Genomic DNA, 14,746 nt, shown 5'->3' with positions numbered 1-14,746 from the left:
CAGGTCAATTGCAAAAAAACTTGCGATTCAGCTAACAAATATGTTTATATCTGCAAATACGTACTGTGTTTATATAATATGTTTATAAGCACAAGTTGCAAATGAAATGAATTTACTTGCGCTCTTACTCCGTCTTTCTAAACTATACAGCTGGCAAATGGTACTCTAGCAGTTATTGTGTAGTGTTGATTCTTGTTAAACCTTGGTTAATTGAATATTTGTTGGTCGGGTCAGAGTCCCCTAGGCTGTCGACCTAGGAACGAATGAGCACTGGTGTATGATGAATTTTTAACTAGCTCTTGCGTATACAATATTTATAAATTTTAATATAACATTGATTTTCTTCGACCAAGGTTGGAACCAACGTCACTTCAAATTGTAGTCAATTGATCCGTCTAAGTAGCTAAACTCACAGCATTCAACATATGTATATAGTATTTAGTATTTATGTGGTTCTGCATACGTATCTAGAGACCACTGATGGATTTTTAGCAGAAGCTCCACCTAAAATAAGCTATTGCTTTGGCTTAATATCGTCGCTGACCATGCATATATTCCATGCAAATAATAAGTAAATACCCTTTAACATTCGACATTTCTTCCAATTTTCTCACGATGAATGTTTCACTTTCTTCACACTTCTGCATTATATGTGGTCAAAATTCGTTTTAAATCTTTAAATAATAATTTTCGCTTTAACATACATAAAGCGTGAAAGATATTGGAGAAATTAGATTTAGTTCACCTACTGCTTCAGGGAACATTACATTCCTCCAACTTAATTTGATAGGTTAGGTTAGTTTGGCAGACTAGTTTTCGGTCCTTAGCGATACAAGATTGAGTGTTGTCATGTAGTCCATGAAGAAAAGATATCCTTTAGGATAACAGTGAATTTTCACAGATTCTGTGGCCTCACTAACGATACCTCTTCCAATGTCATAAGTCCCAAATCCTTTAAGCGTTGCTTAGCCAATGCAGGACAGGTGCACAAAAGGTGGAATAGAAACTTCTGGTTAGATCTTTCTATCGTAATTTCCTTCCTTGCCATATTCCTAGATTTTAGTTATAGTCTTCATGATCTGCCATGTAAATTAGTTAACCAAGACTTGCCAGTTGTAATTTGCGCAATAATTTCCTCGCTATTGGCTTAAATGTCAGTAATCGCAAATTCAAAACGAATGTAACCAGGAAATTCCGCACCCAACTTTAAATATTACCTTTTGCGTAGCAGAGATAAACTTCTTTGTACCAAATGTGTTCTTACTGTTTTTAATTGATGGCACTATAATTTCCCGCTTTGTGTCAAATTTTGAATTCTTCTTTGTTCGGTTGTTTCCGCTTTGTGTCGGAATTTTGTTAACGTGTTATCGATAAGTTAGTAAGTAATTAATCGCAAGTACATTTGTGGCAACGCCAAGCAGTATTGGAGAGCTGCCACAACTGATTTAAAGGCTCTATGTTGTCATAGTAATATCTAGTGACATTTTTATGAAATATCGATAGATGCCTAAAATTTGAATAGTAATGATTCTCTCAATTTTATTAGTAAATGATGCTTAAGTGAATATATAAAAGGTGAGGTCGGGGACGATTCCTCTCGAGCTCGACTTTTCTCTCGATATTTCAGTGGTGCAATAATATTTTGCAGAATTGTTTCTGCAAAAAATCATTAAGATCATTCGACGATCAGTTTTTTTGTTTCTACGGCCTGTGTGTATACACATAAAACCATATAATTCTGGTTGCTAAGTAAAAATGCAACTCTGCATTTGTTTAACTTATCCGATAACAATTTTTAAATAAATCGAAATTTCTGTTTTATTAAAAAGCAAGCATTAACCAAAAAACCGTAGCTACATTTGCAAAAGTTATAAATAACGACTAACAAACTGTCGTTATTACCTCTGATAACATATTTTAGTTATTTATGGTGTTAAAAAGACTGGCTATGCGCTTGTTGAATTTTAAAAAAATCTATCGATAACACGTCGATCCGGCAACACGCTTGGATACTAATCATTCTCCATTACCGAAAGAGAATTGAAGAATTGTGGTAGAAAATTTGTTATTTTTTGTGTGCTGCGCTGTTTTATAGAAAATTAATTGGAATTTGTACAAAATATCCATTTGAAAATTATACAAGTAGTTGTATAAAGATGTTGTGCATTGTGTAAAATATAAAAAGTGTAACTGGATGTATGATTTGGGCTGGAAATTTGCATTTTCAATGTTCGGTGTATTGAAGTCGAGAAGTTTTTGCCAATGAGAAATTTTTTCTAAGGAAGGCAACGAAAAAGACAACGATTGAGCGTGTGAGTGAGTAGATCAAAGACGAGCTCAGTGGCGTCGAACAAAGCAGCGCTATTTGACGCTGACCGAACGGAATATAAGCAGTAGCAAAAAATTTGTTTTAAAAATAATAACAAAAATATTGAGGAAGGTATCGGTAAACGCTGTGTGGGCGTTTGTTTGTAAGTGCAAAATTTAGTTGATCGGTTGTCGGGAAGCGTGGTGGTAGTGGAGAACATAAATTGCATGAAAGATGGCGTCGTCGATGATAGCTGCAGCAGCAGTTGCGGCGTCGACATCGGCGTCATCAGCTGCAACGGGCGAAATGAAAAGAGAAGAAGAAGAAGAAGATGGTTGCAATGAAGAGGGAGAAGAGGAAGTGTTTAATACCACACTACGTTCCTGTGCCAATGATCCAGATTTTGCGGTAATATGTGCATTCCTGCAAAAATTCGCCAAGGATTTGGGTATACCGTTACCCAATTTCAAGCATTTGCAAGAGTGGCTTACAAATACTGATGAAGGTAGGCGTTCTTATGCTAATTTTAATCAAATTTGATTTATATATCGTTACATTTTTTTTAGTCGCCGATCAATTGCGTGATCTACACATAAAACTTTTGCGTAAAACGCGCAAAACCGTGCACGAGAAAAGTTGGGAATCAGCGCTAAGTAAATTCTGTTTCTCATATTCCGCGCAGGATGCATGGGAGGTAGAACGTTTTGGCTATAAAAAGTCAAGTTTAAAAGTAAAACTAAGAATTTTCAGGGTAAGCAAACAACAATTATGAAATACTATAGTTTTAAATTTTATAAACTTTTTACAGGAATTGCTTGAAAGTCAATTTCAACGCAATGGCAAGTTTCGTGCTCAAATACTTACAATGAGTGCAGATTCCTTACGTTCGCAACCGATAGGACGTGATCGTCTTGGACACACTTATTATTTTACACAAGATTCTTATGGCAATTTGCGCGTTTATCAAGAACATCTAGACGAGGAAATTTGGCAAGTGGTCGCTACGACACGTGAAGAATTAGTTAATCTCATATCACGACTGCGTGGCAATGAAGTGGTGTTGCCCTCTACAGATATTGGAGTTGATGAAGACACCAGTAGTAGTAACAGTTGCACAGCTCAAGTGGAAAAACCACCGCCGCCAGAAGAACAAGACGACTCACAGGAGGAAGAAGCGCGTGTACCAAATTTGCGTATAAAATTATCAAATAACGGCAAATTGGCTGTAACGTCCCCAAATACCACAACTCAAACAATATCACAAGCAACAAAACGTAGTCTGGATGATACCGAGAAAAGTTCACCACGTAGTGAAGAATTAAATATCATAAAGAAAGCGCGCCCTTCACTTTTGGACGTGAATCGCGCTAAAAAGCCCAGTCGATATGAGAAGACCATATCCGAAGAAGAGGAAGAGGGCGAGGAAGGTGAAGAAGATGAAGAGGATGACGTTGATGAAGAGGAGCTATCCATTGAAGAAGAGGATATAGATAGCGCAGCTGCCGAAGAGGATGAAAATGAGGAGAAAGAAATAGAAGACTCAGATGGTGACTCTGATGAAGAGTTGAATGAAGTTGGTGAAGCCATTGAAGAACCCACCATTATAGTAAGCGGTGAGGGTGCTGGCGAGGATTGTGAAGGAGTGTATACAAATAAGCAATTTTCTCTAAACACAATACTTTTCGGCGACGACGACGAGGTTTGCGAGGTAACATATATAGATCCAATCGTGGGAGAAGTTGTTGAAGAAGCAACGTTTTACGTATACGGTGAAGGAACTGGTGCTGAGTGCTTAGTTGGTAATGGCAAAAATGATGTTGAGACTGCAACGGCAACAACAACAACAACCACACCGACGACACCCACAAAAACAAACGAACCGAAGGCAACATTTTTCTTTGGTGAACCTGGTTGCCTTAAACTCAGTCCGATGAAACAACAACAAGCTAAAGATAAAGGAAATAATGTGGATGGTGATGGTGGTGGAAATTCACAGGTTGTTGATAAAGTAAGTGAAATATTTAAAAATGCGGCGAGTGAGAAAGATGAAGAGTGTGTTGAAGCTGAAAAAGACGCCGAAAAAGTTGTAAAAGAAACACGTGAACTTGTTCTTGCAAAAGAAAAAAGCGAAGAAGTAAATAATATAGATTTAAAGAAAGAAGGGGATATAGATTTAAAGAAAGAAGAGGAAAATAGTACTAAGGACAAAGAAGCGCATGAAAACAAAGTTTTAGAGGAGAAAGTGACGGCTAACGGTGGCGATGTTGAAAGTGTTACGAATCCTGTAGAAAAAAATAAAAGTGAAGAACAGAAAAATTGTGCTAAAAATCTTGAAGAAAAAGTGAACGAACGGAAAGAAATTGTAACGATTACTGATGACACAAAAAATAGTGACGAGTCAATAGAAAAGCTGTCAGTTAGTAAAGCCGAGCATACTGAAAATAGTTTTGAGGATAATAAAGCTGAAGATCTAAATAACGCGGAGGCAGAAAACGGAGTTGAGGATGCTGAGAAGCAGCAGACTTCAAAAGAAAAGTTAACCGACAAACCAGATGTAAGCAAAGACGCTGAAGTTAAACCAAGTGAAGAACTTATACAAAGTGAAACTACCGTTAAAACTATTGTTGATGAGCCCAAAGCGTCTGAAATTCCCTGCAATGATGAAGATAACGATAAGATATTACCAAAGTCCACAACAGTCGCGCAAGATATCGAAATTGGAAAGGCAGCTGTTAATGCTGTTGCCGAGCAAGTAGATACTAAAGTTAATGCTAATACTGAGTTAACAATAGAAAATGAAAATTGTAAGTCAAAAGAAACCGTTGAAATCGAACAAATAAAAAATGATAAGCCGCCTACTGAATTACACGCTGAGCCGGTAACACAAAGTAACGAGCATACCGAAGAGAAAACCTTCCCAACAATAAATAATAGCAGTGAAAACTCAAAAACCGATTTGGAAAATGTCAAACCTAGCACATTAACCGTTCCACAAACAGTAAACAATGAGGTCGCTAATGCCGTATCGGTTACGAATGTCGTCCCGGTCACTAACACTTGTGTCAGCACTACCGCCGCCGCTATACCGCCTACTACCATCAACCGCAAACGACGACTTGAGGATATGCCAGCACCTGCGATACACCGTTTGTCGACATCAGAGAGTGAAGTGGATATACATTCAGAGCAACCGGAAGAACTTGCCACCGAAGATGATCTCGATCCAGCAGATGTGGGTGGTAAGCGCATAAAAATGCGTCCCAAAATAACAAACGCCGATCTGCGCAAAAAGGTGGAGGCACAAAAAGGACGCGTTGAGGAGACAACTTCTTCGAGTGGTGAAGAGGAAGCGCGTCGTAGACGTAAAATCATAACGCCACGCCGGCAAATTGAACGCTGTGTGAAAAATCTGAAAGTAGCACAAGAAGCGGCCGCTAAGCGCGAGTGTAGTCAAGCGCAAGCAGCAAAGCAGACAGAAAGTACCATTTCAGTGACTGAAGAGAAGTCCGTGGCGCTGAATTTGGCAAGTCCAGCAACAACGTTAGCATTTCCGCCAGCTTTTCCCGCTGTTGCAACAACAGCTCTACCTTTGACAAGCGCAACAAAACCGTTGGTACCGTCAATGCCATCATCAGCGCCAACATTACCGCTAACGCCGGTGCATGCAACACCAACACCAACAACCACAACGGGCCGACAGAAGCCGACGCTTGCCGAAATCATTGAGAAGAAATTGAAAAAGTCTAGCGAAAAAGCGGCACCAACACCGCCCACAGTAAATGTGGCGACACCACATACAACAAAAGCCGCGACAACAATAGTCGTTACAGCAACAACGACCAATGCTAACGATATTAATTCGCCGCTTGCCACATTTTCGCCACCTAAAAAGTCGCCCATCACCAAACCGTTAAAAAAGAATTTACTCACACAACTACGACAGGAGGAGAGTGATGAGGACTCCATACCGCGCAAGCGTACGATTAGCGATGCAAGCACAAATGCAGCCGCCACAGAAACGGCGGCAAAGAAATTGGAAACACATAGCAGTGAGGATAAAGAGCCGACACCAGAACGTAAGACGCTGGAACGCAAGACGCCCGAACGGAAGACACCCGAACGCAAAGTAAACGAATCCCTTTTCGCCGAACGGGCAAGCGTGCCACGTAAAACGCCAGATCGTAAAACACCGGAGCGTCAACGTAAGCGCCGCAGTAGCGAGGAAGTGAAGGTGACCGGAGCGAATGAGTCGGAGAGTAACAAGGAAATGAAATATGAAACGTTGGTGGAGCATGAAACTAAAACTACGGAGGTCGTGGTGAAGAAAGAAAAAAGTCCTTCACCTGTTGCAGAGGTTACCACTGTTGGACGTCGCTCGAGTAGACGGAGCGCTGCTACAGTAATTTATGCCGAATTACCGCAACCGAAACGTACTCGAGGTGGCGCGAAGGCAACAACTCCCGTCGCAACACCCAAAAAGGCGAACATAAAGGAAGATAAGAAGAATGAGTCAAAAGAGGCGGCCAAGGCTGTGGTGGAGCCTGTTAGCGCAGAAGATGCCAAAAAAGATACTGCTGTTGAAAATATAATCACCGAAACAATTAGAACAACTTCGAAGGAAACCGCTGCGACAGCTAAGAAAGCAGCTGCTAACACACCGACAACCAAGGAAAGTAGTAAGGAAGCAAAAGCTAAGCCAACGCCGAAATCTTCAAAAGCTACAAAGAAAGATGCTAAAAAGGAGGCAGCAAACATTGCTAATGAAGAGGTAATTTAAATTTAATTTCAAATTTCAAATATATCATACTTTTACAAAAACCAAAAAAACCTCGTTTATCCTTAGCCGAAATCAAAGCCGGAAAAGAAACTCGCTAAAACTAATGCATCCAGTGTGAGAAACGCCAGCACGACTGCAACTTCAACTACAGCCACGCCGGAAAAAGCAGAGAAAACGCCGTTAGTCAAGTCCACAACCACCCCTTCACCTAGCAAAACTATAACGCCAGAAAAGAACGCAACTGAAAGCACGCCGGCCGGCGGTCGTGGACGTGGACCACGCAAGCAACGTGAAGTGGATGCCACTAATATTATTGATACCATCGATTCTGAGACACCGGTGCGTCAATCGCGGCGCATTGCACAGCAGAAAATACGTGAGGAGGCTGAGCGGCGCAAACTTGAAGAGATAGCGCTGCGTACCATGAAGCAGGAACTAAAGAAGAAGAAAAAGGCCGAAAAACAGACAGATCCCACTGTGGTAGAACCCTCGGAACCATCCTCGTCCGAAGAAAGCGAGGTGGAGTTGAAGAAAAAGGCGAAAAAGAAATGTCCGGGCAAAGATGGTTGGTCATCGGGTTCGGAGGAACAAGAAGAACCGGAGGAAGAAGATGAACCGCCACAGTACAGCGATCCAGGTTCGCCGCTCTTCCGTTCAGATCACGAATTCTCACCGGAATCCGATTTGGAAGACGAAACGCAAGTGGTACCTATGAAACGTGCGCGTACCGCGCGCAAAGAGGACGCCGAGGAGGGAGAAGATGGCGATGAGGAAGCTTGTCAAAAATGCAGTAAATCTGATCATCCCGAGTGGATACTACTGTGCGATAACTGTGACAAGGGTTATCATTGTTCTTGTCTATCGCCTGTGCTATTCTACATACCCGAAGGCGATTGGTATTGTCCGCCTTGCCAGCAAGAACAGCTGATTGCCGCCTTGGAGAAACAGCTAAATGATTTCGATGAATTTGTTGAGCTGAAGCGTTTGCAGGAGGTGGAGAATAAACGACTGGCCGCCGAAGCAGAACGCGCCGAGCAGGAGCGACTTGAGAATGAGAAACAGCAGCAGAAGGAACTAAAAGAGCGTAAAAAGCAAAAGAAGAAGAGTAAACGACGTGGTGAAAACGGTAAGGAAGGTGAGAATAACGAAGATGAAAGTGGCAGCAGTGGCAGTTCCGATGACGGTAAAAGTGATGAGCGTAACAAAAAACGCAGCGTTAGTGATGATGATAGCGATGATGATAAACCGTTGGTGAAGAAAGGCACCAGCAGTCGTAAATCACGCACCGAAAATTATCGTGATAGTCACAAGCGACGACGTGGGGATGGACGAAGTCGTCGGCGCGCAGCCGCACGCGGTATCGCCAGCCGACGTCGTCAACGGAATGACTCGGATAGTGGCACCGGCAGTGGCTCACATAGGTCGGGCAGCGATAGTGGTGGTTCGCGTAGCGGTACGGGTTCTTCCTCATCATCCTCTTTAACTGACAGTGATGACGAGCCGATTTACAAGTTGAGGAAGCGACGACAAATTAATGTCAGTTATCGGCTGAACGAATACGATGATCTTATCAACTCGGCGTTAAAGAAAGAAATGGATGAGTTAGCGGGTGCCGGCAATTTAGGACGCGGCAAAGATATTTCCACCATAATGGAGGCGGATAAAGAGGAAAAGGCACGTCAGCGACAATTGGAGAAGGACGAAACCGCGGTTAAGGGTGAGACAGACACGATAAAAACGGAAGAACAGGATACAGAAAATGACGATGAGAAAGATAAGGCAAAAGAAACAAAAGAGGATAGCAAAAGGAAGTCAGACGACGGAGATGACTCAGATGAAGTGCTGAAACGTAAAGCAAAGCCGAAAGCTTCTATCAAAAAGAAGCCACGCAAATTGACCACCTTGGATATTAGCTCCGAGGAGGACAATGCTTCTGACGAAGATTTTAAAACCTCTTCATTCGATGATGATGATGAAGAAGAAGATACTTCCATTTCCGTTTCGACCGATAGCGATTCAAGCTTAGAGGTATTTCGACGACGTGGCAAGAAAAATAAAAAGCAACGTAAGGCCGCGAGACGTGCAATCCGTGAGCGGCGCAAAGATCGACGCTTCGTGGTAGACGAGAGTGATGATGACGATGAGGAGGAAGATCGGCCGAAGTCGAAAAAGAAGAAAAACGATGATTGGGACTGCTCTGAGTCGGAGACGGACTCGGAGGCTTCCGAAAATCTTGAAGACGTTGATAGCGCCGACTTGTGTGACGATACGACGAGCGAATCTGATGGCGCCTGGTATCCGTCGAAACGTAAGAAGCAACGTAAAGGAAACAGCTCAAACGTCGCACGCAAGTCACCGAAACTTAAGAAGCAACCGGTAAAGAAAGTCAAACGCGTTGAGTACTCAGACGATGATATTAGCGAAAGTGAAGAGGAGGAAGAGGAAGACGATGATGACATTACCGGTGGTAAAGGTTCAGGCAAACAACCGCGTTCGCAACCGCTCAAATCCAGCAACTCTTCAAAGGGCAAAGGTAAGGGTAAAGGTAAAGGCAAGACCACAGCATCGAAGAAGAAAAAGAAACAATCTGAAAATGAAGACAGCTTTTCGGATAGTGAGGACAGCACGCGACGCACACGTGGACGTCGCTATGCATACTTGGAGGACTTCGACGATGAGAGCTCTGACGGTGGCATAAAACCAGGCGTGAAACGACCAGATACACCGCCTGAAGAGCGTCAGAAATTCATACAACGTCAAGAGGAAATCAAACGTATGTTGGCCGAAAAGAATGCTGAGGGCGCAAAACTGGCCGCCACACCGCGACTCACGCCGATCAAAGCGGATGGCGAAAAAGACAAACGTTCACCGGCCAAGCTGAGTGATTCGTTGTCGACAGTGCCATTGTCGGTGATACGTCAAGCCAAGGCATTGGATGCGGAATATCTGCAGCGGAAGGGCGAAAGTGTCGGCGATTCGGATAATGTCGATGAGGTGGATGAGTTCGATGATGCCGATTTGCCGGACGATTTTCCCGAAGACATGGATGAGGACACTATAGCACGTATGGTGGAAGAAGAGGAGGAATTGAGCGCAGCTGCGGCAGCACGTGACTTACCGCCAGCCGACGAAGTGTTGCGCACACCGACGAAACAAACGAACAAATCCAAAGAAACGCCAGCTGTACCAACCGCGCCTACAGCTGTTGCGCCAACACCACCTGCCAATCTACCTAGCAATACTTCCAGTGTCGTTGTCACCAACACACCTGGCGGTCTGGAGAAGACTTCACTGATGAATCCAGCGCTCGCCGCGCTTGCACAAATGCCAGGCGCCAGCTCAGCTACCGGCCCGCATCACATGTCGTCGTCACCCTTGGCGTCCGGCCTACAGGAACCAATGCGCAAACGCTTACCGATGCCCACGTTGCATCCACCACTTCTACGTCATCAATTTCCACCACACGGCGCGAACATGCCACTCGCACATCTGTTACAGCGTCATCCATCAGCACAACCACCCACACATTTGCTACAGAGCGCGCTGAACGCGCCGCTTGGTCAACCACTCAACCGCAGCAGTTTTCCGCCACAGCATTTACCGCGCCTACCGGCAGGCATGACTGTGGAGCAGATGTTGGCCGCTCAACACCTTATGTCTGCTGCAGTGGCGCGCCACAATCTCCCACCCACAACGCAACCATTGCCGGGCGCATCTGCTACACGTGAAGCGTTGCTTGCGACAAGCAGCAGCGCTGGTAGTGGTCCGCCCGTTGGCGGTGCGAATGCCAGCAGTGTTCCGCCGTCTGCGCCCACAACCGGTGTCAATAAGGCCGAAACGGAACCTAAACCGCGCGGTAGACGGAAAAAGATTACACCGCTGCGTGATACATTGCAAAAACAGCAAACCGCTGCTGCTGTTACCGCGGCAACAACACAATCGGAGAAAGCAACTGAATCGCCCGCAAGTAATGGTGGCGGCGGCAGCGTAATAAAGTCAGCACTGTCTGCCTCAGCCAATGCGCCGCCGCCACAGCTGTACAAGCAACAAGAAGGGCCCAGCGTCAGCGGTGCCCCTACAGTCTCACAAGCATCCGTAATTACGCGTATGCCGCAGCTACCTGCAGCCGCCGCGCATGCAAGCGTTGTGCGCGCTATGAGCAATTTATATCCCGGCGCAGATGGTGAGTTAACGCGCATGCGCCGTTTGTTGTATTGAATTTAAATTGTTCTTTTTTTTTATTTGCTTTCAGTTGCCCGCTTCTTTGCGCCGCCAACGTCACTGGCTGCCGTGACTGGCGCTCGGCCACCGCCTTCCATGTCACGGCATCGTGATGGTCCCGTTATGTCGGGTCTGCCGCCACATGGTATGCGTCAAAGTTATGGCCCACCGCCGCCATTGCGTGGCAGCGTCTCGTCCCTAACAAACCACGGTCCACCGCCACAGGGTGGTGTTGGCGAGCGCCCGACTTATCCAGCGCCGGGTGATCATCACGTGCCGGGTGGCATGGGCGCCAGCATGTATGGCGGTCCGCCACCGCCAGCGCGTCATTCTACGTCACATTTAAATCCATATCGGTAAGCAAGAGGTTTCTGAATCTACTTCGTTTATTTTTGAAGTTACATATTTTGATTTTTTTTTTATATTTATATCTTATATTTTCTCTTCAGGCCTCCCATATACGGTAACCCAAGCTTTGTGCCACGTGGACCGCATGTGCCGAATCTACGTGTTCCAGTAAGTGGCGCACCGGAGTTTGCTAGTGGCCCACGTAAGTATATTAAAATTTGTGAGAGATGACGTTTGAGAAGAATTATGGCACAGGATTCGAGAAATGTTTATGTCAATAATTATTATTTAGGCTCTCATTCACTCTCTCTCTCTTTCTCCACTGTCGGTAGACTTTTTCTTCTTGGATTTTTCTTTTGATTTCTTTTATCGTCAGATGTAATTTGATTAATCGCCTTTTTTTTAAATTATTTTCCTCCAATATCGACAAATTACCATGTAGCTCTGAGCTGAAAGGAGTAGATGAAGTCTTCAAAGTCTTCCAGCAGCGGCTTCGAACTCTTCCGTCTTTAAATTTCTTAATTATACTTACCGTCTCCATTTTCAATTCTCATTAAAATGGTTATCAACAATTATTAAAAAATTTGAGTCTCTAAAACAATTCTGCTGACATTAACTTCTGTTTCGATTCTTTTCCATTAGCTCCCACTTATAGGTTCAAGTTCATCGACATAAACCGAAATATTTGTAGGTCTCAAATGCAAGTCTCCACACTCTTATTTTTTTACAAATATCTTATCTTTGATCTCGAAATCCATCTTTCCTATTTGACATTCGGATGAAAATATTTTTCGACATACATATGTAAATTAAAATATTTTAAAAAATTTCCAAAAAATTATCCACACACTAACTTTATGGCCCTTCTTTCTAATTCGAGTTCCACCTTCGATTGGCATTATAAGGTTAAACGACATAAACTAAACATATTTGGAGAGTATCCAATACAAATCTCCACACACCAACTTCGCAACCAGCTTATTTTTTGTATAAATTTCTATCTTAAATTTATATTAAAAAGTGTGTGAACATCAATAAATCAATTTTGAAAAATCTCCAATACAAGTCTTCACACTCTAATTTCACTTTTTCTGCAGTTTCGATTTCCATCTCAATCTTGCATCGTAAGGTTTATGTACATAAGCTAAATAATTTTGAAAAGTCTCCAAACATGTCTCCGCACATAAATTTCACAACCAGCTTATCTTTTATATAAATTTCTATCTTAAAGTTTCAGTAAAGAATTGTCGTCATAAACTAAATTAGTTTGTAAAGTCTCCAACACAAGTCTCCACACACTAACTTTACAGACTTCCTTTCTTCTTTGACTTACAAAAAAACTGTTTAACGACATAAACAAATTTTTTTCGAAAAGTCTCCAAAAAAGTCTCCACATATTAACTTCACACACCAACTGCAAACTTTAATTTTTTCAGGCTCTTATTCACCATATGGTTATTATCCACCACCTCCACCACTAACCACACCACATGGGCCACCCATGCAGCGACCGCCTACATCTACGCCTGCCCCTACATCACGCGGCAGCGCCGGCGGCCCGCCACCAACAACAGTGGCAACAATATCAGCGCCACCCGTACCGCCAACAATAGTATCCGCAGCATCAGCAATCACAACAACACCAATAGCTACCACAAAACCAAGCGTGCCAGCAAGCGCGATCACAACAACTATAGCGAAGCCAAGCTCCGTCATCGTAGCAGCGCCACCATCAAGCGCTAGCGCCAACTTAAACAAAAGTAATATTGTACAAAAGTCACCATCAAGACCAACCCCAACCATAATACAAGCGCCAACATCAACACCCATACAAACAACAACAGCACAAACTACAACAACCGCGGCAATACCAACGCGTGCAATAGTCACTGAAGCCGCTGTAAGCGCACCCGTCGCCACCATAGTCAACAGCAAAGGGCCAATTGTAACGGCAACCGTGGCAGCAACAGCATCACCAGCCGTTGTCAGTGAACCACAAGCGCCGCCACGCAAGAAACTCACCACACTGGAAACCTACGCGGTGGCACACACCAAATCACCGCTCGTCATAGCGGGTGAGTCGTCGGGTTCGCGCAGCTCACCGGGCGGCATGCAAGCCGAAGTGGCTGATGACTCCTCATCAGCGCAGGGCACAACCACGGCCGCGGTTGCCCCTGACAGCGGTGAGGGACAAGCGAGCGAATTTAGTGGGCTTGTCAGCTATTTTAGCTCCCAGCACGATGACTACAACACATAACAACACACGCGCACGAACATTGTTAACGCGTTGTTGCGCGGCTTTTAGATGCAATAAGAGCGTACGAGTAGTGGTCGGCTAGTTGTACATAATTATATGTGCGTGGCTGCGCGCATGTTAGCAAATATTAATATTTTCTGTATTCGAATATGTGTATGTGTTAGGCGTAGTTGGTTTATTTAAATATTTTTTAGGATTTTTTGTGCAACATTGAACGCAATATGGGCATAACGCAGGCACGTTTAGGCAATGAGGCAGCAAGCTTTCGGCTAAAACTCCGCAAAGTCAAAGGTCTAGGGTGCGTGGTACTTTGGTTGAGTCTAGTGTTGCATACTTTTAGTAAATACATACATATATAAACAGGCACGCTGCACGCGCTAAGTACTTGCTAACTGTGTTTATTAAATGTTTAGGCCACTTATTGGAAATTTAATATTGAACAAATAGCTCCTCGATACATCACTACAGTGAAATAAAATAAAAAAAAAAACGTGAAAAAATATTTTCCAAAAGCAAAAATATTTTTAAAAGAATACTCAAATAAGAATTTCGCAAAAAAATATTTTCCAAAGAAAAAAATATTGAAAGAAAATATACATATTTTCCAAAAACATTATCCAAAAGAAAATATTAAAACTTTTTCTTACAATATATTTTCACATTAGAAAAAAAAAAAAAAAAAAATTCTACACATCAATATATTGAGAAATTATTTAAAAAAAAAATGATGGGAAATATATTTTCAAGAACATGTTTGGAAATATTTGGCAACTATTTTCAAAATAAAAATCAGAAAATTATATATTGAGAAATTATTAAAACAAAATTACCGAAA

At 43.1% G+C, this 14,746-nt stretch overlaps 1 protein-coding gene across 1 annotated transcript; it reads left to right on the top strand.

The window, feature by feature from the left end:
- The first annotated feature begins 2,070 nt into the window (after positions 1-2,070).
- LOC108976977 (protein piccolo) lies at positions 2,071-14,433 on the top strand. Its single transcript, XM_018946444.1, has 7 exons — positions 2,071-2,813; positions 2,875-3,059; positions 3,117-7,076; positions 7,152-11,268; positions 11,338-11,662; positions 11,756-11,856; positions 13,091-14,433. The coding sequence occupies exons 1-7, from the start codon at positions 2,543-2,545 to the stop codon at positions 13,909-13,911; spliced, it is 9,780 nt and encodes a 3,259-aa protein (XP_018801989.1). The 5' UTR covers positions 2,071-2,542; the 3' UTR covers positions 13,912-14,433.
- The last annotated feature ends 313 nt before the right edge of the window (positions 14,434-14,746 follow it).

Source organism: Bactrocera latifrons, unplaced genomic scaffold (assembly GCF_001853355.1).
Source record: "Bactrocera latifrons isolate USDA-ARS-PBARC rearing strain unplaced genomic scaffold, ASM185335v1 scaffold_82, whole genome shotgun sequence".
NCBI classification, from domain to species: domain Eukaryota; kingdom Metazoa; phylum Arthropoda; class Insecta; order Diptera; family Tephritidae; genus Bactrocera; species Bactrocera latifrons.
This window is presented reverse-complemented; position numbering and strand designations above follow the sequence as displayed.